The sequence below is a fragment of the Panicum virgatum genome, chromosome 3K (assembly GCF_016808335.1).
Source record: "Panicum virgatum strain AP13 chromosome 3K, P.virgatum_v5, whole genome shotgun sequence".
In the NCBI taxonomy this organism is placed as follows: domain Eukaryota; kingdom Viridiplantae; phylum Streptophyta; class Magnoliopsida; order Poales; family Poaceae; genus Panicum; species Panicum virgatum.
This window is the reverse complement of record NC_053138.1, coordinates 24,130,405-24,154,244: the sequence shown is the minus strand read 5'-3', so window position 1 is coordinate 24,154,244 and position 23,840 is coordinate 24,130,405. Positions and strand designations below refer to the sequence as shown.

Below are 23,840 nucleotides of genomic sequence, written 5' to 3'. Positions count from 1 at the left end.
ACGAGGGGGGAGCGCGGCGGAGGGCGCAGGGAAGGAGATGGCGTAGGGGAGGAAGCGGCGGAGGGCTCATGGAAGGGAAGATGATAAAACTTAAGGGCATTTTTGCATATATTCATGCCCCTTGAAGGGGTATGGACCTAAGTGGCACAACTTAACAAGTTCAGGGTGACAGATTTCGATTTTGCGAGTTCGTAGACCTAAGTGGCACCTGGAGACAAGTTCAAGGGCCACTGGTGTATTTAACTCTACATAAATGGGCATCAACTTGAAGTTGGAGAAATATGGATATGAATTTCCATTATATTGTGCCTATGGGGATAGTTTTGAAGTATGCTACTAATGAAGATCTAATATCGGCATTAGGGGGAGAGAAAAGCCATATGAATGCCTTATATTGGAAGCAAGAATGGTCTTCATAAAATATTCCTGGAAGCTTGAAGTGGGAATATAAACACGCACTAAATCATACTCGCATGAAGCGGAGTATAATGCCAGAACAATAAAACTGTGAGGAAGCCCATGGAGGGTGCCACCTGATGTGGTAAACACTTGGAGTGAAACTCCCTGAAGGAATTGATCCCAGTGAGAATATGCACATAATGAATACTCACGGGACATCGGAAATTAGGAGAAATAACATGAAGTTATTAACTAGAAGTTAAAAGCTATGTGTGATATATCCCGGGTATTTAATAATATACTTACCATGGCAAATGACTTGGTCATTAATTTAAAATCTATGGGGACGCCTGTTGGTTTTAGATAACATGAACTTGTCAAACAATTTACAGAGAATCTCCACACATTCCGAAAAGAAAATACCTTTAAGGTTAAATACCTCACAAACCAAGAAATGATCATCATGAAGATGGGTACCTAACACTATAAAGCACACGCAATATTTTGTGTTGGGATGAGCAGATAATTATCCTGAAGATATGGGAGAATTGAATGAATGTCGACAACACTACCTCTAGAGTTGCAAATGTTTCTCTAAACGAGAACATGGATCCAAGACTAAAGTCCATGGCAGAGTTGCATGAAGCACTCATATCGGGTCAATGAAAGAAAGCAATTGAGGTTGGACCATGAAGAAAGTATTTGAACCTAGAAGTTCACACTATACGAGTCATTGTGAAATAATGATATGGTGAAATGCAATGGTTCATATGTCTTTCAAAAGACTAGTAAACTCCTATTATGTATGAATAAATATTCTGCGACATATCTGGCAAATGGCATGAATGAAAAGAAATATTATGTAGTTAATCATTGGATTATGAAAATCCATGAGAAAGGATCCGTGAAGGACTCATTTTCCTCGAAGGAATAAAGTAGCAAGAAATATAATTAAATCTCATACTAAATATTAAAATGTCTAAGGTAGATAATATTCTTGAATGAACATTTAAAGTCTCGAGAAGAGCATATCCTAGAAGGAATAGATTGTGTAAATCACTTCTATCTATCATGAGAAAATTTCTCATAGAAGAGAAATATTATTTTTTAAGAATTGAAGATTCCTGAAGAAAATAGTCAATGAATGACTTATCAGTCAATTACTAAATAAACATCAATAATCCTGAAGATACAAGCGAAGACTCGTACAGACCCGAATGATTAAGAATGAAATGAGGAATAAAATGGCTTTGAATGTGTCATACAAGCACCTGCATGTGCCCATATAGCTGCTAGCTAGCACTGAATTGTAAGTATCCTCAAATTCAAATACCATAGAAGGTATATTGGTGACTGGCAAATTGAATCATCCCCTTCAAATGCCTAATGAAGACCGATTATCTATAGTGAAAAAGGCTAAATAAAGATCTACTGAATAGATCATTGTCTAGACTTTGCATACACTAAAGAAGTAAGGATTGAGTTGCTGATGTAGTATTAATTTCAAACACTGAGTTTTGAAAGAGTAATACCTAGAAGGTATATAAATTTGCAACTCATTGTCCCCATATTCTTATGAAAGGATAAAATATTTATTTGTATTGCATAATTACATAAGTGGTTATTACTGCTGGAAGCATAGCTCCTAATCGTAGTCTAGAAGTCTCTGAAAGACTAAATGTATTGTATTAATTAAATATTATTACTCATACGCAATTATTTTTGAACACCGAAGTTCAAAGTATGTCGCTATGAGGGGGAGTATATTTTTCATTGAGTATTACCTTGAAGGAATTAACTTAATAATTAATTTTTGATTTACCATGAAGGTGTACCACTTGATTGTTTAAGATCTTGTAGATCATTGTTGCAAGAACCATGAAGTTCATGCATAATCTTGAAGATTGATCCCTATTCATGAAGAATAGTAAATATAGAATTATATGTAACCAAGAAGGTTTATTGTTGTGCTCTTTTTCCTTTTGTGAGTTTTCTCACGTAAGGTTTTTAACGAGGCAACATATGCAATACAATTGCGGTTGATATGCACTCTTTTCTCCCGTTACCGTTTTTCCCGCTGGGTTTTCGAATGGAGTTTTTAACGAGGCATATGCTTTCGCGGTAATCGCCCAAGGAGGAGTGTTGTAAAACAATCGGACTGCATATAGAAGGAAAGGAGGACTAGAAGTCCTAGTCCATGTCCGGTTGTTTGTGGGCTCTTACCAAAACTCTAGTCATAGGTCGGAGTATATATATGAGGGAGATCTTCATTGTAAATTATCGATACGAGGGATAAAGAGAAGCTCCACCTACATTGTATCTTGTCTACTTGTGTTCTTGTGCTTATCGTGAGAGGCGCGAGAGGGAGAAGATCCAACCATTGACGACATGTTTTACAACAGGATTTTCTGGGATTATACGCTGGTCAGAGTCTCAGAGGTGATCTCGGTCGTTCGTTTGCAATCGAACGCTAGTTCGGGGTTTAAATTACGTCACGACGATAGCCCAGAAATGTTTTCCCCCCTTCGACGAGCGTAACGGAAAGAGACGAAAGGTGACGTCATAGGGATGACAAACGGGCCCTATTTTTCTTTATGAAACCAGCCCATTTATACGGAAACCGGAAGGCCTAATATGATATCAGCCCAGAAGAGATTCTTGATGGGCCTATAGCCCTGATCTCACGCAAGAATCTGCCACATCCAAGAAACAAAAACAAGCGCAAAGCTCCCCTCCATGAAACGGAAAGTATAAGTGAACTTAGCAAGCGAGCCCGATCGATCTTGCAACCACATCGAAGGGCAGTGACAATGCGAAGAAACTGAGTAGGACATTCATCAGACCACAACAAAGAGCTTATGAAAAAGGGGAAACAAAAACTTAAGAAGGATACACTAAGGGCGTGTTTAGTTGGTGAAAAAGTTTGGGTTTTGGTACTGTAGCATATTTTGTTGTTACTTAGCAAATAATATCCAATCATTGACTAATTATGTTTAAAAGATTCATCTCATGCTAATTAGTTAGACTGCGTAATTAGTTAATTTTTATAACTCTATTTAATACTCCATGCATGTGTCAAAAGATTCGATACGACGGATACTGTTTGAAATTTTTTTGAGTAAACAGGGCCTAAAAGGAGGTGCGAGCAGCAGCACAAAGGTGAGACGAGAGCAAAAAGCATAACGGTGGCATGAGCGAAGGTGAAGCACGTATATATCTGAGACTTCGCTGCATAATTGTTCTTTTTTTTCACTAGACAAGGCCACAGAGGGGCCAGCCGGTGCCACCAGATGCGCCCTGGGAATGCGCCACAGAGGGACCGCGCCCCAGCATGCAGGCGCTCAGGCTCGAACCCGGGCGGGTGCGCTCTTAACAGCTGGGAGTCGCACCAACCGAGCTATGCTCGTGTTCTCCCAGGGTAGTAGTTATTCTGTCAATGAGGAAGTATCGTGTTTTAGTGCACATGTGTACAAACCCGATTTCATTCATGAGAAGTTTCCGCATCCAACTTAGGCCTTAGTCCATGTGCTAATTGTAGTCTCTGAGCTAAAATAAAAAGTCCCTCCCTATTTGGTTTGAGAAGCTAAAATAAAAAATCCCTCCCTATTTGGTTTGAGAGACTAAAATGACTAAAGATTATTAATTACAGTGATAAAAAGACCCAAATAACTCTGGCATGCATGCATAAGCATGGCCGCATGGGCCATTCCGCATGCACAGCTCTGCATGCACAGCAGAGCGGCCATTCCACATGCCGCATGGGCCATTCCGCATGCATAGTAGCACGGGTGCCCTCGCGCATGGATCCAAGGAGGAGGGGTAGGGTGGAATCTAGGTCTAAAAGTCTCAAAAGTTTTTTTTTAGACTTTTCAAGTTTTAGCCCCCAACAGACTTTTTAGTCCCAAAAGTCCCAGAAACTTATGAAAAAATCCATGCAACCAAACAGGGTCTTAGGAAGTTTCGATTCTCGGCTCACTTAGGCCATTCATTTTTTTTTGAAACGGACTTAGGCCATTCAAATTGGATCTAGTGGATGTGATTGAGTCTGTACAGATGCACTTTTTAGTTGGAATTTTTTGTGTCGATGGCGAGAAACAAATATCATTCCATCAACCGCAAAACGCTACAATAGAACAAATCACACACACAAGAACTATCTGATGATAGACTGTTTCTAATACAATAAGGTGAATGTATAATACAGTGAAAGAACAGAATAAACAACCACTCCAAGTCACATGCTCGCTGTATCTATATATAACCAGTATTGGTACTTCTACAGTTCTATTCCACATTGTCAAAATTTTACAGCGGCTTCACTGATTTTCATGAACAGTTGCATATATAGAAACCATGATGGTACATCCACCTTTTCCTTCCTCTATACAGGACTAATAATCTTCCAATCCAATCAACTGATGAAGAGAATAAAAAATCTTGCTAACCTGCATACATATACAAATACAGAGTAGATAAGCAAACACCAGCTTGAGCTTAATTACCAAACCGAGTGTTGTTGTACGCTGAATGGAATGCTATCTTTCATTTTGAAAAGGTAGGTAGTCTGGAACTCTCAGAAAATGCCCTCTTCTTCTCAAGGTTTGGCGACAACAGCGAGCGCTCAACAACAACGGGGGTCCAGATTTTACCAAAGGAACGGTTGCTTCTGAAAAGCGGCCATCAGATGGAAGCAGCATGCTGCGGCCATGCGCGTTTCCTTTCGTGACAATGCCTATTCGATTCTTTTCGAGATGATGCGAGCAAGGGCGGTCCTCTTTGGTTGGTCGGTTTAGAGCTCTCAGGGCATGGACACAGCGCAAGAACCGATCAACCACCGGCCTGCCTCCCTGGGGAATGTGCTAACCGAAGACACATCCGTGGCAGTGGCAGCGGCAGGCCGCCGGAGGCAAAAACGGCCAAACATATATGTTGCCTCCTGGGCAGGATGACCGACCACCTAACATCATGGCAGACAGGTTGACAAACTACTACTCGGTTCCATGGCTTAAATCTTTTTTTTCTCAAAAACCAGGTTCCTTCATCTAAAAAAAATAGCTGAGAGTTGTATGATGGAATGTGGAATCTACTTAGGATAATCTTTCTACTTCTAGTCTGGGTTTCGAAAATCGGTATTCAGTACTCGACCTCGTACCTTCTTGGTTCTTAAACAATTGTGCAGCGTACGTAGGAGCACCAGTTCCTTGTACACAGTTTTTGTAAATTGGCTCTACACAACGTAGTAGTAGACTTGCTCCAAAACATTGCTTCTATACAATACTACATATTTGTTATTTGCTATGTAAAGATGATTTCAAGTGACTGATACGTCCATATATAACAAGAAAATTAATTAGAATTCTTAGGAAGGCTAGCTACCGCAATCCCGGACAGAACTGAACAGTTGAGAAAACAATTTTATTATAAATTAAAAAATATCAAATTGCCTGGAGAGGAATACTATCGAGATTAATAAGCTTACCTCAAAGTCAGATAATGGGCGCTGGTAGCTAGTATGATGTCCGATGCAAGCACAAATGGGTTAGTCAGAAATAAATAGCAAATCTTCTCGCACAATACTGGTGTAGGTCATAGGAAAAAGCCGGCGAGTAGGACAACAACCGCCATCAGAAATGTAGTCTGCAAGCAGTGAACACAACGGGTAAGAAAGAAGAATAAGCTCCTCGTACAGAGATGCTATTTACCGTCTTTTTTTAGTTCTTTCAAATAATCTTCTTCAGTAAAAACCTATTAATCGTGTGTGAAATTATGCGACTGATGAATTTGGATTGTTCAGAGTTTTTGTCAGTACTAATAAGTTCAGAATTTATTTTCTTACCGTCGGCTTGGAAGAAGAGGAGAACGTCGGCGACCGGCTGAAGGATGCTCCGTTGAAGCCGAGGTTGTACACCGGCGTGCCGTTGGGGTAAAACAGCCCGTAGTTCCTCTCCGACGCCGGCCCGGGCTTCATGTCCTCGTTGAAGAGCGCGAAGACGAACACATCGATGGGGACGTCCGGCTTGAGCGGCGTCCCCTGGCCCATGGCGATCCTCTTCATCAGGTTCCCGTTGTACGCGGCGGCGTTGGCGACGGTCGCGCCCACCTCGTCGTCGTCCCCCTTGGATGGCCACCCGGTCTCGGAGATCCTGACGGTGAGGTCCGTGTGCCCCATGGCCTTCATGGCCGCGTACACGGCGTCGATCTGGGCGTAGAGCATGTTGTCGTAGGTGAGGTTGGTGTTGGGGTCGACCACGCCGGGGTTGGGCTCGAAGAGCACGTACGGCAGCGACACGCTGCCGGGGCTCGCCTTGTAGGCGAAGAAGGGGTAGGCGTTGACGAGGAACGGCGAGCGGACCTCGGCGTGGAAGTTGAGGATGGGCTGGATGTACTGCGCGAGCTCCTCCCGGAACGCGCCCGACGACGGCGGGTAGCTGCTGGCGAGGATGTTGACCGAGTGCGCCGTGGAGACGTTCACCTGGCCGGCGAGGCCCAGGTCGGCGACGGCCTGGTGCACGGCCTGCATGGCCGGGAGGAGGTTCTGCATGGCGGCCGTGTCCTTGCCGGAGAGCACCTCGTTGCCGACGGTGATGCAGGTGATGCGCGTGCCGGGGAGGAACGGCTGCACGTGCTGCGCCACCCAGGCGCGGGCCTTGCGCGCGTCGGTCAGGTTCTGGAGGTCCTCGTTGCCGACGATGAACTCCACGCCCGTGCCGGCGAAGGCCGTGAGCACGGCCGGGTCGGCGTCGTAGAGCTTGACGCGGTTGACGTTGAGCGACTGCAGGAGGCCCGACACCTGCGCCGGGTGCGGGAGGTTGTTCGCGATCTGCCCGTAGTTGATCCCGAACTTGTGCGGCGCCGCCGCCGCCGATACAACGTCGACGGCTGCAAATCAGGGACGGAGCGAGAATCAAATGTTCAGATCCAGGAAGAGGCTCAAAATGGCAACAAAATTTACGTTGACTACTATTGACATAAAGTTGCTGACGAAAGAACTGCTTGTATATTTTGAGATTTCTTTTTTTTAAAAAAGCATCATTTTGAGATATTTGTAATTGCAACCTAGTGATAATTAGGTCCGCAACAGATACCACTGGTATGTTTTGGAACAACAAAGCAGAATTTAGGGGAAACTAAATGCGGTTCCCTTTCACACATGAACTGGCTCGCGATGCTCATTGGTAGGACGGGCGTCGTTTTCCGAATGAAACGTGCACAGATCGGAATTCGATCAGCAGCGCATGCAGCCGGGAGAAAATTTCAAGCAAATGTCAAAATCATGCGTGCGTGATTCCAGCGAGGAGTCGCCGTGTGACGTGGAAATTTAATTGTTCTCTCTGTCAAACACACGTCGGACCAGCCGGCTGAAATCAAAACCCAATTAAGAAACACACGAAAACGACCTCGCGGCGCAGCAATGCCCCAGGGCCATTTGCTGCAAAACACAGGAAGGATGGTCTCATCTCATCTTCCTTGTGCTAAAAAGATTCAGAAAAAAAAATGAAACAAGATTCTGCGATACCGCCCTTTCACAGGAACTGAGCTGAACTGAACTCGAGGGCCTTTCGACTAAACTGAAACGACACGGGGAAGAAACCGGCAGAAAAAAAAAGGAGTGACCAAGGGGCGACGAACGCATCTACCGCAGTAGCGACGCCATGGACGGGGAGAGAGCGAGCTAGCAGCCTAGCACCCGTACCTGAGACTGCGAGGAGCGCGAGCAGCAGCAGCGGGACGACACGCACGGCCACGGCGCGGAGCTCCGCCGCCGGCGCCATGGCCCGTCTCGGGGCGGGCGGCCTAGGGGCGGCGGTGCGGGCGCGCTCGCATTAACTCGCGCGTTTTCTCTCCTGCGTCGGGCCGTGTCGCGCTACCTGTGCCCTGCCCTTTATAGTAGAGCAGAGTCGCCGCGGCGTACGCCGTGGGCTCGGCTGTACACGCACGGATACAGACACCTCCTATCTATACCTTATACCTAATGAGAACGTATCTGGTGGAAAACACAGTCTTCGTAGAAATTCGTACAAACCACGGCAAAAAAATCATCTAAATTCACGAAAAAAATCACACATATAGATAATATGATGACACACAACCTTGTAAAATATTCTGTCCAAAGTTGACTTCGTTTGTGAGGATATAAAAATAATAAATTTCCAAACGAAGTTGAGTTTGGACAATATATTTTACAAGATTGTGTATCATCATATTATCTACATGTGTGATTTTTTGGTGAATTTAGATGACTTTTTTTTATTGTGATTTATACGAGTTTTCAAAAAAATTTAGTTTCCACCAGATATGTTCCCATACCTAATATATACTACTCTACTACGGAGTAAGTTGCGAATTGCAAGGCCTACTCACATACAGATACTTCCTATCTATACGCGTCGCTTTCGATCGTCCCTGACACGGCCTGCCGCCTCTCGCCGCCAACCAAAACAAGAAGGCACCGCGAGGCTCTCCTACGGAAACCTTTCAGAATTCAGATGTTCCAAACAGGATTTCTTCCGGTTCCAGAGAAAACGATCCAAAAATAGATCTTTATTACGGGGACGGGACGGCGGGGGGCCTCGCCATCGCTCGCGCCGCCGTGCACGCCGGAGCGCCGCCCTTCCTCCGGCGGCCGCACGTGCACGGCGCGCTGCCGGCCGCGCCTTCCTTCCGTGGCATCGCCGGGTGTAGTGTAGCTTCGTCGAGTTAGCTTGGCTAGCTCCGGCGGCGCGCAGGCAGCAGGGCTGGTCGTGGTCGCTGGCCAAATATTTAAGCTTCCACGTCAGCCGGTCACACCTGACCGCGACCCTGACACTGAAACTTGGGCTTGTCTGATCTCAGGTTCCTGATCTTTTTTTTTGTGGGTGCCAGCATGATTGGCAGGAAAATTTATCTTCTTTGGCTCATTGGGTATGCAGACATATTGCAGAAATGAACGTGGTTACTGAATGCTACTGCGAATGTTGAACGCTCAAGGATAAACACGTGCGGCGTTCAAGGATCAATAAGTCCAGTTTCTGTATCTCATCGAATACTATTCCCGAATTTGCTTGCTTGAGTTCCCGTCAAAAATTGTTTGCTTGAGGGGCAAAAAGTCCGCCTTGCTGCAAAAGGGCACGTGCGACGTTGGGTTTGAATTGCAAGATTTCAAAAAGAGAACTCTACAGCATGCATCTTTCATGCTCGTTGTTTTCCTTTTTTCTGTTTGGGAGCAAGTGCTTAGTGCTAAATTGAGCAAAACAAAATCCTCAATCGATGCTAATGGTTCAAGACCAGACGCGTCGCCGCACCCTGAGAAGTGAGAACGGCAACAAGGAGGTGTGTCAAGGCTGATCGACTATCACTATATGATGCTGAGCAGAAGCGATTGCTACTGCACTGCTATTCCACGAGTCACAGACGGTGCCCATGTACGAACAGTTCATACCCAGTTCCAACTGAGGAAACCAGTTTATGATGCAGGTAGTTAGGATAGTTGAGCTAAATAACATAGCACACAGGAGTGCGGACAGTAAGCAGATCCATGCCTGCATCTGAGCTCTGAGGCTCTGAACTTACCTTCTGAAAAACTGAAGCTGCAAGAACTTTTCTTAAAAATTCTACGGTAGGCATCAGCCGACCTGAACTTTGCCATCAAAATGGGATAAAGTTTTACATCCTAGGATTCGCGATGTTTGGCAGAGGACGGAGGGAGGAGAGTATTATATCAATGCAAGAAAACGTGGACAGTGAGAACAAAGAATATAATGAGTATGACTGTATGATCATTCAGACTTTGAGAGCTTCAACATTCAGACTTCGGAAAGGAGCTATCATCCATCCAACGACCCAAGGGGACAACGTACAATAAAAACGAAAAAAATATGTACTAATAATTATGATAATATACAGTGTAAAATTCTGTTTTGACATTCGGCACAGCAAGCAGACCAGTATGCACAGAGGAGAAGGCAAAATTTGCCACTGGAAATTGGAAAGTATATATCTGCAATTTAACTTGAAAAAACACCAAGTTTTCCCCTTCCCATAGCGTGCAAGTTTTGCCATTGCAGTTTGAACAACGGTTTACAGTTTGGACTGCAGAACCATGTTACAACAATTATTGTCACAACTCGTACGAGCCATTCATGTAAGAGCAATTCCAACTTAGGAGTAATGGAGAACGCATATGGCCAGGTCTGAGTCAAGGTGTCCGATAAACAGTACAACATGCGCTAGCTGGGTAATAACATATCGCAGAGGACACAGGACAGACAGTAACCAGATGCAGATCCATCTCCTGTATCTCTGCTCCGAATCTCCAAAGTCACCTTCTGAAAACCTGAAGAAATAGTGAGGGACTGTTTGAGCAGGCTTTCAGAGGTTCAACATGTAGAACTCCACTTCAGGAAAGAAGCTGCTATGTGTTTGTTTGTTTGTTTTTTTTTTGGGCAAAATAGCCAATTTGATCCTTCAACTTTTGCCTCGGGCTCAAATTCGTCCCTCAACTATGAAATTGACCGGTTTCATCCTCAAACTTTCTATTTGAGCTCAATTTCATCCTTGGTCCTATGTGGCATGCCAACATGGCATGCCTAGTCAACAATTGGTGAGTAAAAGTGAAACAATAGATATAAATAAACTCATTTACCTCTAATTTTTCTAACGTTCGATGTCTCACAAAAAATATGGTTCAACAAATAATGAGAATGTACAAATAAACAAAGTGTAAACCTTTTATTCGTAGACACAAGATCATCAATAACTTATGTTTAGTTATGTTAGTGAATTATGAGTTAGTATACCACTTGAGTTGATACCGCTGTTGGACTTAAAAATACGTCCAAACCTTACATGCACTCTGGTATGACTTGGCATGCCACGTAGGCATGCCACATCACCCTAGAGATTAAATTGAGCCTAAATCATTAGTTTGAGGACTAAATTGGACCATTTGATAGTTCAAGAACGTATTTGAGCCTTGGAAGAAAGTTGGGGGGACGAAATTGGCTATTTTGCCATACAGTGTGAACTTCTTGTGTCAGATTCAGCTTGAAGACATGCCAAAATTTGGCACTACCCCGAAAAGAAATCTGCAATTTAACTCCAAACATCAATTTTTGCTGCAATTTAACTTCAAACATCAATTGTAACTCAGATCATAATGTGCACCTTTTGCCATTGCTGCTCAAAAAACACTTGCAGTTTGAATTGCAGAATCACGTTACAACAATTATTGTCACAGCTCATATGGCACGATCTCAACGAAAAGATGTTCAACAGTAGACATCAAGAGCCCTCCCCCCCCCAAAAAAAAAATCCGCCTCTGCCATGGCAATATGGCACGGCGACGCATGGTCTCAGCCACTGCGCCGCGCCATTGAAGCTCACTGACGCACGAGCACTCTAGTACAGCTCCTCCTCCTTGTGGGTGTGGATGACGCAGTCCGCCTTGGGGTAGGAGATGCAGGTGAGGAGGTACCCCTGGGCCATCTGGTTCTCGTCGAGGAACGAGCCCTCCGACTGGTCGACCTCGCCGCCCGACATCTTGCCCGCGCAGGTGGAGCAGGACCCGGCGCGGCAGGAGAAGGGCAGCTCCACGCCGGCGTTCTCGGCCGCCTCGAGGATGTAGGTGTCCTCGGGGGCCTCGAACTCGTGCTCCGCCCCGTCCGGCCCGACCAGCCTCACCTTGTGCACGGCCGCCGCGGAGGCCACGAACCCGCCGGAGAGCCGCGGCCCCGACGCGCGGGGCGCCCGCCTCGCGAAGCCGACGGAGGAAGGGGGCGCCCTGGCCGCCGGGGCGGCGGTCCGGAAGCTCGCCCCGGATTTCGGGACGGTGGCAGCTGACATCTTGTGCTCGGCCCGGTGATCCCCGTGGATTTACTGGCGAGAGAGAGAGCGCGTGAGAAATGGTGACTACTGGAATTCATCATAACGAAATGACGAAGTGCAGAGAAAATTACAGAGAAATGCAGATGGAGTTTCAGAATTCCGTGTAATATCTACGCGATCACCACCAATTCCTGCGTTTAACTAGCACGAACGATGCGACAACGCAATTACGGACGGATCCGGCAGGCAGTGCGGGAGCGCGAGTCACGTCAGACGGCGCGATCTACGAGCACGGCGGCTAGGAGCGCGCGATCAAGGTGGCGGGACGGTGGACGTGTACCTCCTCTTCCTCCTGACGATGCGGAGCGGTGCGGTCGGGGGGGCCGGGGCGCGGCGGAGGCCGGGTTCTAGACGAGGCGGCCAGGCGGGGCGGGGGACGGGATCGCGAGGTGACGAGGGGGGACTAGTTGGGATGGTGGATGCCGCAGGGCACGCGCCCGGCGGCTTTAATAGGGGCCTGCCCGCGGCTCGGCGGCTGGCTGGGTGGCTGCCTGGCTCCGACCCCAACCCAACTGGCAGCGGCCGCGGTCGCGACGCCTCTGCTCTGCTCTGGGCCGTGGGTCGGCGGCGCACGGCTGGCTGCTCGGGCGAAAGGCCGTGGTGGATTTGCGAAGCCGACCACGAGAAGCTGCTTAATTTATGGGCGTGATGGTGGTGGGGTTTGGGCGATCAGGGCGGCTGGGCGCCTCTTGGCGGGGATCAGGGGACGGGATCAGCGCAGACAGCCGGAGCAACGGGGGGCCAGCGTGCCAGCGGCGAGGATCAAGGCCATCAAACTCTGAACTGAACTCGAGTACGGATTCGATTTCGCTTGGTTTCGTAGCAGTATTTCGCTAACTGGACGCAGGGAATTATGCTGAATTGAAGTTCGGTGAAACATTGCTTTTGGACACTGCATTCTATAATCTATAGACGAGTTTAGTTATATGTTGTATTGGATTTTCAATTTCAGAATCGAACATATTCACAGAACATTGTTGGAATGTGAAAACCAAGAGACCGTGTTCTTTTCTTGAATCCAAGTTCATGATATAACAAATAACATTTGAATATGGCTCAAATACCAATTCTGATACAGACGATAACCTGATTCTGAATCACGTCCCCGATTTATATGGAAAAATATTCGGTCAAATTCTTCCTATGTAGCCATAAGTAGATGCAAGTCTTATTCCAGAAAAGGAAAATAAGGGGAGAAGCAAGTTTTTCTTTACCTTTTATTTACAATTCACAAAGAAGAAAAGCTTCTTTTGGATGCTCTTGGTACTGACAAACTTGCACTTATTCTGCTACGTATATATATGATTGCGACTTGAGAGAGTTGACGGCCGCAGAATGGCCCAACAGCACGGTGAACATATATGCAGACATCCCCAAAGGCCGTCCTAGCTCCATAGATCTGATGCAGTCAAACCAAAGCGGGAACAATAGGAGAGAGTTCCAGATCCATAAGAAACCAAATTTAATACAATATCTCAGTTGGAGGCAGTTACAACTTACAAACCAGGTACAATACACTGAACCATTTTGATTCAATTCAGGCTTCCCATTCATAACAAAATAATACACAAGGAAACTGCTCCACGATACACTCCAAATTCTATCACGCCGGTCTGGCAATCTTAGTTATACCAGCAGGACTAGGGAACACTACAATAGATCATGTTGCAAAGGTGACTAAAGACACAGGAGGGATTTTTTTTTTCAAAGTGTTGATAACAGGTCAGGCTAATCACAAGTCACCACAACTATCAACTGCACAAAGATTTTTTTTTCAAACATGTGTATGTTCTTATAAAGAAAAAACCTTTGTCTGCATGGCATGCCAATTTGGAGCACAGCATTGAGATGCTTCAAAAGAATAATGGATCCTTCTCCATCAGAAACCATCACACAGCACAGCATATGATTGGTAGAGTACACCATGGACCGTGGTAATACATAACATAACAGCAACCAAAACTGGATTCACAGTCACCTCACATGGGATACCAGCAAGCCTGCATGCACATAATCACCTCAAATAAATGGGAGGGCAGATCTCATGAAAATTATCCTTGCCTGATGTCAGCTTGATCAACAACATAATAGATTATCAGTGACAAAAGAGTTTGCTAACCATTTGACTGTAAAAGAACATTAGACGCATAAAATGGCATTTTAAGAATCACAGAGAGAGTTCACACTGATTTTCTACTGTTCTATGTTGTCTTAGTCGAAGAAATAGCTAACAGTATGCTATGAACCGAATGCTAAATGAATCTCGATTGTAACAGTAATCCAGTTTTCAGGAAAGCTATCAGTTACCACTAATTGATGCTATAGCTGTACATTCATGAGGGATGAATACCAAGAGAAATAAGGTTTTCATTCTTCAGTTTCTTAGGTATTCAACTATGAACAACTGAATTAATTTTTTTGTTAAATTAAATATCCTTTTGTTCCAAAACAATATTAACCATCATAAGAGTTAAATTCTCATAAAGAGCGGATGAAATAATGGAAGAAAGAAACTCACAGAGAACAGCTAGTGCAATTAGTACTGCTGTCACCAAACGAATCTGAGGACGATTACGATCTGTAAAATACTCGGATCTACTTAATCTCCCCTTAATGACCTCTGGCCAGAAATACATCGCCTGCAAGAATTATGACTATAAAGTTATTACATGTGAACATTGGTGTATATCAAATTTGTTTGAAGCACCAACAAACTTTTAGCCTAAAACAATACCTAGATTACAGTATCCAGAAAATCAGAGGATGAAATAAATGATTAAAGAAGAGTGATGTACCCTTCCAGATTGAGGTAGATTGAAGGAAGGTAGTGTGTGTCCATTTCTCAAGATTTCCATATCTTCTCCATCCTTCCTCCTCTTCGTAAAGCTTTCACGACCCCGCTTTGTAAACCATAAGTTTCTTATAAAACTACGGTATTGCCTACTCAGTTTGTTTTTGTCAAAGAGCCTCCTACCTATGGAATCATCAGCGTCCAAACTATACATACTGCTATTGTTATGACCCCTTCACATGCATTTTCTCCACATGAACATTTAAGCTTGCCTGCTCCTTCCACATCTTTTTCTGAATCCCTGTGTTCATATACTCTATGTTCTTGGGTGGAATGATAGCCATTTACCAAAGGTACATCGTCGAGCTTAAGCTCAACAATTTCATCTGTACTAGTGGAATGATACACATGGTCATCCTTGCTGGTACCAGAAAGAAAGGATGCCAGTCCATCTCCATCATATTCACTAGAGTATAAATGTTTTGGAGTTCTATTATAACCGATGCTAAGATTCTCCAAACTTTCTTCCACCTGAGAAATCTGCTCCGCTATAGCTCTAATGAATTGTCTAAATTTTAAGATTGCATTTTCTCTCGACTTTGACTTGTCAGAGAATGCAGCTGCATTTACCTCCCTCTCAAATTGCTCCAGCTGCAAGTTACGAGAGTAAAGGCCTTAGAAGAAATAGAGATACAAATGGATGTTTCTAAAACATAGTCAAATCATACAGGGCTGAGAGTGGTTGAAGACTCTATATGGAAAGCTCGACTGTTTGAACCTGCCATTTGGTAGTTCCAAGAGCAGTAATCACATCTCTCTCATACTGTATCGGAGCATGAAACTTCGCATCTGAAGTACCATCCTGCATAACTTTCCTTTCATGCAGGAGCAGGCGGTAGACACCCTCCATCCTGTACACCAACCAAAATGATGCAATATCAGTACCATCAGCAAGCTGCCCATTACTTATTCTTTGTAGAATGTAATAAAAAAAGACCTTCAAATTGGACACTCAAACCGCTTAGAGCCAATTTGTGGTTGTAAATCCACCCTGCACTCTGAATTTAGCCATTTGCAGAAATCTTTACAAGTTCCAGGAACAGTTTGCTGTTACATATCCTAAAAAGATGCTTCTAACTAACCACACAATCCAAATCTAGCAAAAAAAAAATGCTTTTGAACGGCCAAAGCAATGCAAAACCTAGGTACAAGTACCATTCAAGATTTAACACAAATAACTTCAAGGTTGCGTTAATGGACTGTACTTCGCCAAGATAAAACAGATAATCCGCACATTTCTTCCTAGTTCCTACTTCCTACTAGAAAAGGCATATACACATTAATTGTAAGCTCCCAGAAGGCACCACATTAACTTAAGGAAGTGAAAATCCATAAGTTTGTACATTAGAAAGTTCCAAATCTAGTCAGAACAAAATATTCAGCCCTTGAAAAGACTGAGAAATCACTATTCGTCTTCTACAGCCTTTCAGATGCATGAGCCAGGGCGCTGATAACAAAGCTAGTTTAGTGAAAAACGTAGGCTGAAATGAGACTTGCACAAGCTAAATTCAAGCTAACACTTGCCCGAGGTTTCACCAACAGATAGAAAGAGCAGATTCGTGCCACTTCTCCCTGAACTGCTCCACCTCAATCATGACAACGTTTGAATGCTTGTAGTTGTAGGGCACCTTTTATGCAACCAAACTCGCATATTCCCATAACTTCTAATGAAGAGCAGCCATGAGAGTTTAGGTAACGGCCATTCATACTAACATAAAATTCTGCGCCTAGCTTATCGGTCTAAAACTCTAATCCGCAAACAATTTAAACGAGCAGAAGAGAGGACCTGCCCCGTCCAGAACCAGGCAACGAATTCCCCGAAATGGCCACTAATCTCACAAGGTTACGGCTCCGAGCGCGCGGCTCCGGCGCCAAGCAGCAGATCAAAGGCGGGAAGCGGGGCGAAAGCCGGTACCTGTCGGCGGAGTCCTGCACGCACTCGGCGGCTGGGAAGAGCGGATCCGACTCCCACCGGCCGAAGCCCTCCGCCATGGCGCGGGATCCGGGCCGGCCCCGCCGCCCGCGAGGACTCCAGACGGCGAGGAGGGGAAGCGCGAGGCGCGCCGCGAGGGAGCGCGCGAGGAGGGGGATTGGAATGCGTGCGTTGTGTGGCTTTGGTGCTCGTTTTTGGAGTGGGGGAATTCGTTTGGTTGGTGCCGCTTCTCGCGGTTCCGTGCAGGGTTTTTTCCCCGACCGGTTAGCGGTAACCGCCGGTCTTCGGTTCCGGTTTACCGGACCAGTTTATACCGGACAAACCCAAATTTGAATTCAAATTTCCCCGCGGCAACAGTTATAACCGGTATACCGGCCGGTTAGACCGGTTTACCGACCGGTTTGGCCGGTATATCGGTGACTTGGATGATCTGGTTCGTATCGGCATCCCGGCCGATTACTCCGGTTTACCGGCCGGTTTTGCCGCTTTACTGGTTGTTTCGAGCAGTTTTTCGACGCTTAAAAAATGGATCCCCAGTGTGAAATAAAAGGAAATTTCGGCATTAGCTATGCATATTTTAATATAAATGATCCTACCAAAGCAATAATATATAATCATGCATACAAATACAATAGCAATAAGCGGGCATACAAATACGGAGTCATACACCTATACACATGAAATGAAAGTTCAACGTAGGAATGGGAAGACCCCCATTTGGGACGCGGTTTGGTATTCGGCGGTGGACATCAAAGCAATACCTCGCACTCTAAGCAGCTCAGCCTTGTAGTGTTGCCAAGTTTGGCCCGTCCACGCCAATGTTGTCTGCCATTCCTGAACTAACATAGTATAAAAATGGGGGTCTTACCATTCGTACACCCATCTCGTCGGTGGTTGCATGCTGATGTCAGGAATGGGGTAGTGAAAAGAGTGCCTGGAATCGCTGTAGGAGGAAGAAGAGTGTTGTAGGAGGAAGAAGAGTGCTGTGGACTGTCATAGTCCGTCGGTCCACCAGTTCTCCTTTGCGAGTGCGGTACTCCATGGTCGGTGTCCTGAGTAGCATGTGTGAATTGAGTCTCTCCTGCAATCAACCAAATTTCATAATTAGTAGTCAATACTCATAGTCAGAAATATGTGTCTATTTATATGTGCAATATATACCTGTGAAACGAACACCACGAGCACCACCACTACCAGCAGCAGCAGCATGAGCACCACTACCACCACCTCCAGCATCAGGATCAGCACCGTCACCATCATCACCATCACCGGCCGAGCTGCTATCCTCAGACTCCTGATACGGAGGACTACGCTCACCTTCGTCATCATCAGTCTCGGTATTGCTGCTCAATGGTTTTGCTGTTTCTTTGCCTTTTCGACGCTTCAGGTCACCCTTCTTAGGCCCCTTCTGCAACTTTCTCTTCCCTAGGTGAGTGTCACCTATATTTTGACGTGCCCAATCGTTGATGGAATCATTCCCCGTAGCCTCACGTAGATCTGACACGTTTATTTGATCTCTGACAATATGGGACGGGAGAGGGATGTCGCCGTCATCATCATCCTCGTCCAGAACTGGAGCCCGACTAGATCTACCATATTCCATCCATTCTCGCATCGGATTTTTCTCATCATAGAAAGAAAGATGGGCTAGCTGGTCAATGAAATCACCTTCTTCACGCATCAGTGGGCCGGAGACCTCCTCAAGTCGGAGACGGAGGTTGTAGTTGACATAGACAAGCTTATTAAGTTTCTTGTGCGATAACCGATTGCGAACCTTTGTATGCAGCAAGGCAAAAGTACTCCAGTTCCGCTCGCATCCACTGGACGAACAACATTGTGAAACAAGCCTCATGGCAAGGTACTGCAGTTTTGGAGTACTTGATCCGAACATCATCCACCAGGACGCTGCATGTGCAACCGAGTATGTAAGCAACCTATATATTCGAATAGAGAAAACAACAATTTCATACGGAATAACTCTTACATGGGGATGTCTTTGGGTCCATCGCCATCCGCATTGCCATTTCACTGCTATACTCGCCAACTTTCTGCCGAAACATGTCAAACTCCTGCAATGCCTGGACGGCGCTATGGAGATCCGTCATGCGCTGAAATGTATCCTTGAGTCCACGAAACATTTGTTGAGTTGGATCCATCGTATATGCATACCTCGGATTTAGGACAGCAGCTGCAAAATATAAATCACTTCAAATAAACATTATGTCAATAGAGTTTAAAAATAGACGACTTGTGTGCTTACCTGGACCCACATACGTGCCTATGAACACGTCACCCAACCTCTCGTCCACCACCTCAGTATACTCTTTCAGTGTGGGAACATTTGTTCCAAAGAAAGACTGCAGCTCCTGTTTCATAGTCTGGAAGGCCATCACGACTTCGCACATGTTCGGCTTCTTGTCCTGATCAACGAAGCGAAGGAACTTGTATATTGGTTGAACCGTGTCGATGATATATTTCAATGCATCCCACCACTCCATACTTGAAAAACTTGCATGAGTATATCTACCTTCTTCGGTATTCGCCCATTTGCTGTGTTGGAACTCAGTAGATGCCATCCACTGCATGAAACGATCACGTTTTCGATAGATGCTCTCTAGGAACATGTAGTTGGTTACAAATCGAGTGGCATTCCACTTGACCAACTCACCACCGATTGCGTTCCTCATCATTGTATTCAACTGACTATGATTGTGTAACCAATTTGAAATTCGCTTACACTGCTTGATGATAACACCATGTTCAGGCCTTCGAGATATATCCTTCAACATCAAATTGACGGTGTGTGCTAGACATGGTGTCCAAGCTATGTGGTCATACACGTCACTTAGTAGTTTCTTGCATGCTTTTTTGTAGTTCGAGCCATTGTCGGTGACTACGTGCACGACATTCTCCGGTCCAATCTCTTCCACCACCTTTCGAATCTCCTGCAATAGAAGATAGATTGTTTAGTAACATGACAAAACATACACAATGTGAATGGAACATGTTTAGGGACTACCTTGAACAAATATGCAGCATCTTGAGTTCTTCCAGTCGCATCAATAGACTTATGGAACCACATGACCCCATTGCAATATATCAAAAAGTTGATGACACTCATCCTCGTCGGACCAGTCCATGAATCACACATCAACGTGATGCCAAATAAGGGCCAGTCTTTCTGAAACTTTACGTACCTCGTCTTCAAGTCTTGCTCATTCTGATCAAGGTACTTGCCATCAATATCCCGTCCAGTGGGTGATGCGATACCTTCACCTGCAACCATATGAAAATCATGAGATACAAGAATGTAAGCTCATAGGTATCATTGCAATGAAAGAAAACTTACCCCACTTCTGTGTCTCCCTGACCGCGCTGATAAAGTATGGACTGTCAGCCTGTCTTTCAGGTACTCCTGCAATATGGAAAAACTTTGACCAAGCTTTACCAATAGCTTCCTTTGCGTTCTTACCCTTTTGCGTCCAGGAGCCTGTATCAATCCTTGGTTGCGTCATTCCTCTTCTCCCACCAGCTGCCAAGTTATAGTCCTCCACCACAGGACTCTCCCTCTGCGAAGTGGACCTTCGAAACATCCTCTGCGTAACATTCCCCCTCGTCGAACCACTACCACCTCCACGCTCATATGCACCTCCTCTCTGTTCAACCCCCCGTCGGAACTCTGCTTCCGCTCTCGATAGATCCATGGCACGCTGCACCTGAGCCTCCTCATCTTCTTCATCACCGGGATAGTTTCCCTCCGCTGCAGCCTTCTCCCGTCTCAACCTCTCTCGGGCCCGGTCAGCAGTTGCTTTCTTTGCCCTATCCAACTCATGCTGAAAGAAGTCCCGCACATCAGGTGGCACATTCCTGCAATGGACCACCTCCGCCCCGCGGTGAGCTAAATGTTGTTTCAATCTTGTTGCACCACCTCCTCCTTTCTGCGTACGACAATAATTGCATCGCCATCCGGGATAAAGATTTTCATCATGTTCCCATACAACATCTCTATCTCTCCCAGACATTTTCTACCTGCATAAATGGACAACAAAAATATCTCAATCAGATAAATAGAATCCTAAATCCTACATCTAAATCTTATCTAAATCCTAAATTAGTACACCTAAATCTTACCTAAAACCAATAACTTTTCAGCCATACACCTAAATGTAACCTAAATCCTAAAACAAATCATCTAATATTCTAAATCATCTAATATTCTGAATCATACACCTAAATCTACTCAAAAATTTTGAGCTCTTACCTTCTCTCCCGGTCGGGTTGGTAACCGGCGACACCGACCGGTAAACCGCTCCGACCGGCCGGTAAGCCGGCCGCGCGCACCGGTACGCGCCGGATCCGGGGGGGCGTCGGTAAGCCGGCCAAACCGGGCGGCCAACCGGGCTCGGAGGACGGCTAACCGGCCGCGGGCGCCAGTCGCCTCCTGGGGGACGGCGGGGTGGCGGACAGAGAGCTTCTGCGGGCGGATAGGGAGCGATTGTGGAGCACGACCCCCCCCGGGTGACAATGAACCCTATCTAAGCATGCATACCACCATGGGCCTTAATGGGCCTTCGTGTTTTTTCTTTTTCTTTTTTGAATTTACTTCAAAATTCCTCAAACTAGGCTAAATGAACGTATATTACAAAGAGAAGTTTTACACACTTAATATTACAAGTTCAATATAGGTGAGTTTCAAACTTCACTTACAAGCCTTGGGCTCACGAAAGTCATATTAAACAGAAACATAAAGTTTATTGCATTTACATGCTCTCACGAAGCTCAAATACGGTAAAGACTTACTAAAGTAATGACGCCTTGCTCAAGGACATCATTACAACCACCACGACCTACTCTTCCCCCGCGTTCGGATCAGCGGGTAGAAGTGGCCGAACACAACTTCGGGTTCATCTGCAACTAGGTTTAGAAAGCAATCTGAGTACAAAAGGTACTCGCAAGACTTACGCGATTACATAAGCAAGGATCATGCATTGGCTCAAGTAAAAGCTTTAAGGTTAAGTAATTATTGCATAAGCATTAGCTCTCTACACTTTCACCTATCAGAATTAATTAATCTTGCCCAACCCCAAACACTTTTAGTTGATTAAGAGAGTAATATAATCTATAACTGATCATAACTACAACATGAACCATTTCCATCAAAATCGAAATTCTATGAGGAGTTCATGGGATAATGAGCTTGCTCATAACCGAGAGCGCGGCAATTCGAATTGATTATAACCTTGCAAGGGTGTACTACTTTACCCACACGACGCGAGGACCATGCGACTCACCCAACCGATCACGCCGGGCAAGGGGGTACTCACGTCAACCGTTCCCAAAAAGGCTCGATCATTGAACCTCACACCTAGCTTACGAGTAGAGACTTAGTTCCACCAGGGACATCTCTAAACTTTCCTACACATAAGTCCACCTGGGGACACACTAAGCCTCTCTGCATAGCCCGTAGCCACATAGCTAGGACTGCACATCAATGATCAAGTCAAAGAAGGTAATTGGCTCATCCATACTATTATATTGGATATGTGGTAGCACGAAAAGGTGCTCAAAACCGACGTCGTCCACTCGGTCCTTAATCAATCCAAGCGGACTATGCCCATGTGATTCCATTCTCTAGGCCCTACCATTCCGCTCGAATCTCGATACTACCAAACTCTTAACAACCCAACCGAACCAGTGCGATCAAGAATTATCGGTAAGTGTGATCCTCCAAACCATTCATGTCTAGCGAGCAAAGAAGTATTCTAAGCAGGGCTAAGCCTCAAGTCAAGTTAAGTAATTAACTATCTAACTAGTGCCAAGAATAAGGATAACAAATCAAGGAAGGATTATGCATGAAGATAGGTATAAAGAATGCAATACATACATATATATATAACCCAACATTACCCAAGCGAGTTAACTAAGCTAGTCAAATTAGATAGGTGCAAGGAATATGCTTAGCTGCTTGCCTTGGTTAACTTCGGGTTCGGCCACGAACAGGATTCCGGGTTCAGGCTCCACGGACTCGGCGGGCTCCACGGGTTCGACCTCCGGCGGTTCGGTCACTATAATGCATGAATGCGATGCAAGAATTAAGAAATGAACTTAACAACAAGAATAAATCATGGAAATAATTGAGCATGCAGAGAACAATACAAGGAACTCATGAAAATTGGTTTTGCAGTAAAAGCATTTTCCTATAAGTCAACATAAATAAAATAGTTTTCAGCCACTCTAAACAAAGTAAATCAGAAAAGGAATGCAAACTAAACTAAACAAATCTAAGAAAATTATCTTAGATACTAGGAATGAAAATAAAGCTAAAAAAACTAGTTTTACCATTTTATAACTTTCCAACAAGAAGTTATATAATAAACCGTTTTCAGACAAAGTATAAGAAAACAAACTAAAACTTTGATAAACAGCAAGTAAACATGTGAACAAGTTGCACCACTGAAAACTACACCTCACAAGGAGTCTAAAAAAATTTGGTTTGGAATTTTTCGAGCAGTACACAAATAACTAAGCATTAAACTCACTTTTGCAAGATAAAACTATAAATAAATCTACAGCAAAGTAACATGCAAAACAATATTTTTCTTGAGTAGTTATAAGCTAGAGGAATCCAACAAAACAAGTTTCACAATTTTTGGAGCTATACATGAATTTCTATGGATTTTGCAAGATTGCAGAAATATAAACCCTAAGAAAACCCTAGCTAAATCGCTAGGTGCACCCGGATCCCACACCCGCAGGCGCTGACGGGTGGGGCCCGCTGGCCAGCAGCCCACCAGC

At 45.0% G+C, this 23,840-nt stretch overlaps 2 protein-coding genes and 1 pseudogene across 3 annotated transcripts; all 3 read right to left on the bottom strand.

Moving 5' to 3' along the window:
• Positions 1–4,528: 4,528 nt before the first annotated feature.
• LOC120698533 (glucan endo-1,3-beta-glucosidase 14-like) lies at positions 4,529–8,312 on the bottom strand. The gene is made up of 4 exons (XM_039982189.1): positions 8,093–8,312; positions 6,236–7,278; positions 5,879–6,036; positions 4,529–4,844 (listed from the first exon to the last, which is right to left on the bottom strand). Exons 1-3 carry the CDS (start codon positions 8,169–8,171, stop codon positions 5,986–5,988), a joined length of 1,173 nt encoding a protein of 390 aa, XP_039838123.1. The 5' UTR covers positions 8,172–8,312; the 3' UTR covers positions 4,529–4,844; positions 5,879–5,985.
• A 3,211-nt stretch (positions 8,313–11,523) lies between these two features.
• Positions 11,524–12,853, bottom strand: LOC120698538 (ferredoxin-6, chloroplastic-like). 2 transcript variants are annotated; one of them, XM_039982192.1, is made up of 2 exons: positions 12,333–12,852; positions 11,524–12,252 (listed from the first exon to the last, which is right to left on the bottom strand). In XM_039982192.1, the coding sequence occupies exon 2, from the start codon at positions 12,217–12,219 to the stop codon at positions 11,776–11,778; it is 444 nt and encodes a 147-aa protein (XP_039838126.1). In that variant the 5' UTR covers positions 12,220–12,252; positions 12,333–12,852; the 3' UTR covers positions 11,524–11,775. The 2 variants fall into 2 exon arrangements, with proteins under 2 accessions (XP_039838126.1, XP_039838125.1); XM_039982191.1 differs by having other exon boundaries at positions 11,528–12,252; positions 12,542–12,853.
• An 836-nt stretch (positions 12,854–13,689) lies between these two features.
• LOC120698535 lies at positions 13,690–17,285 on the bottom strand (annotated as a pseudogene).
• Between the last annotated feature and the right edge of the window lie 6,555 nt (positions 17,286–23,840).

Bases quoted from the DNA above. Each gene is read 5' to 3' on its own strand.
- LOC120698533 (XM_039982189.1), bottom strand. From the start codon at position 8,171: ATGGCGCCGGCGGCGGAGCTCCGCGCCGTGGCCGTGCGTGTCGTCCCG. The intron at 7,279-8,092 runs GTACGGGTGCTA...CCTGATTTGCAG, and splicing joins CGCGCTCCTCGCAGTCTCAG to CCGTCGACGTTGTATCGGCG. The intron at 6,037-6,235 runs GTAAGAAAATAA...CACTGCTTGCAG, and splicing joins CCTCTTCTTCCAAGCCGACG to ACTACATTTCTGATGGCGGT.
- LOC120698538 (XM_039982191.1), bottom strand. From the start codon at position 12,219: ATGTCAGCTGCCACCGTCCCGAAATCCGGGGCGAGCTTCCGGACCGCC.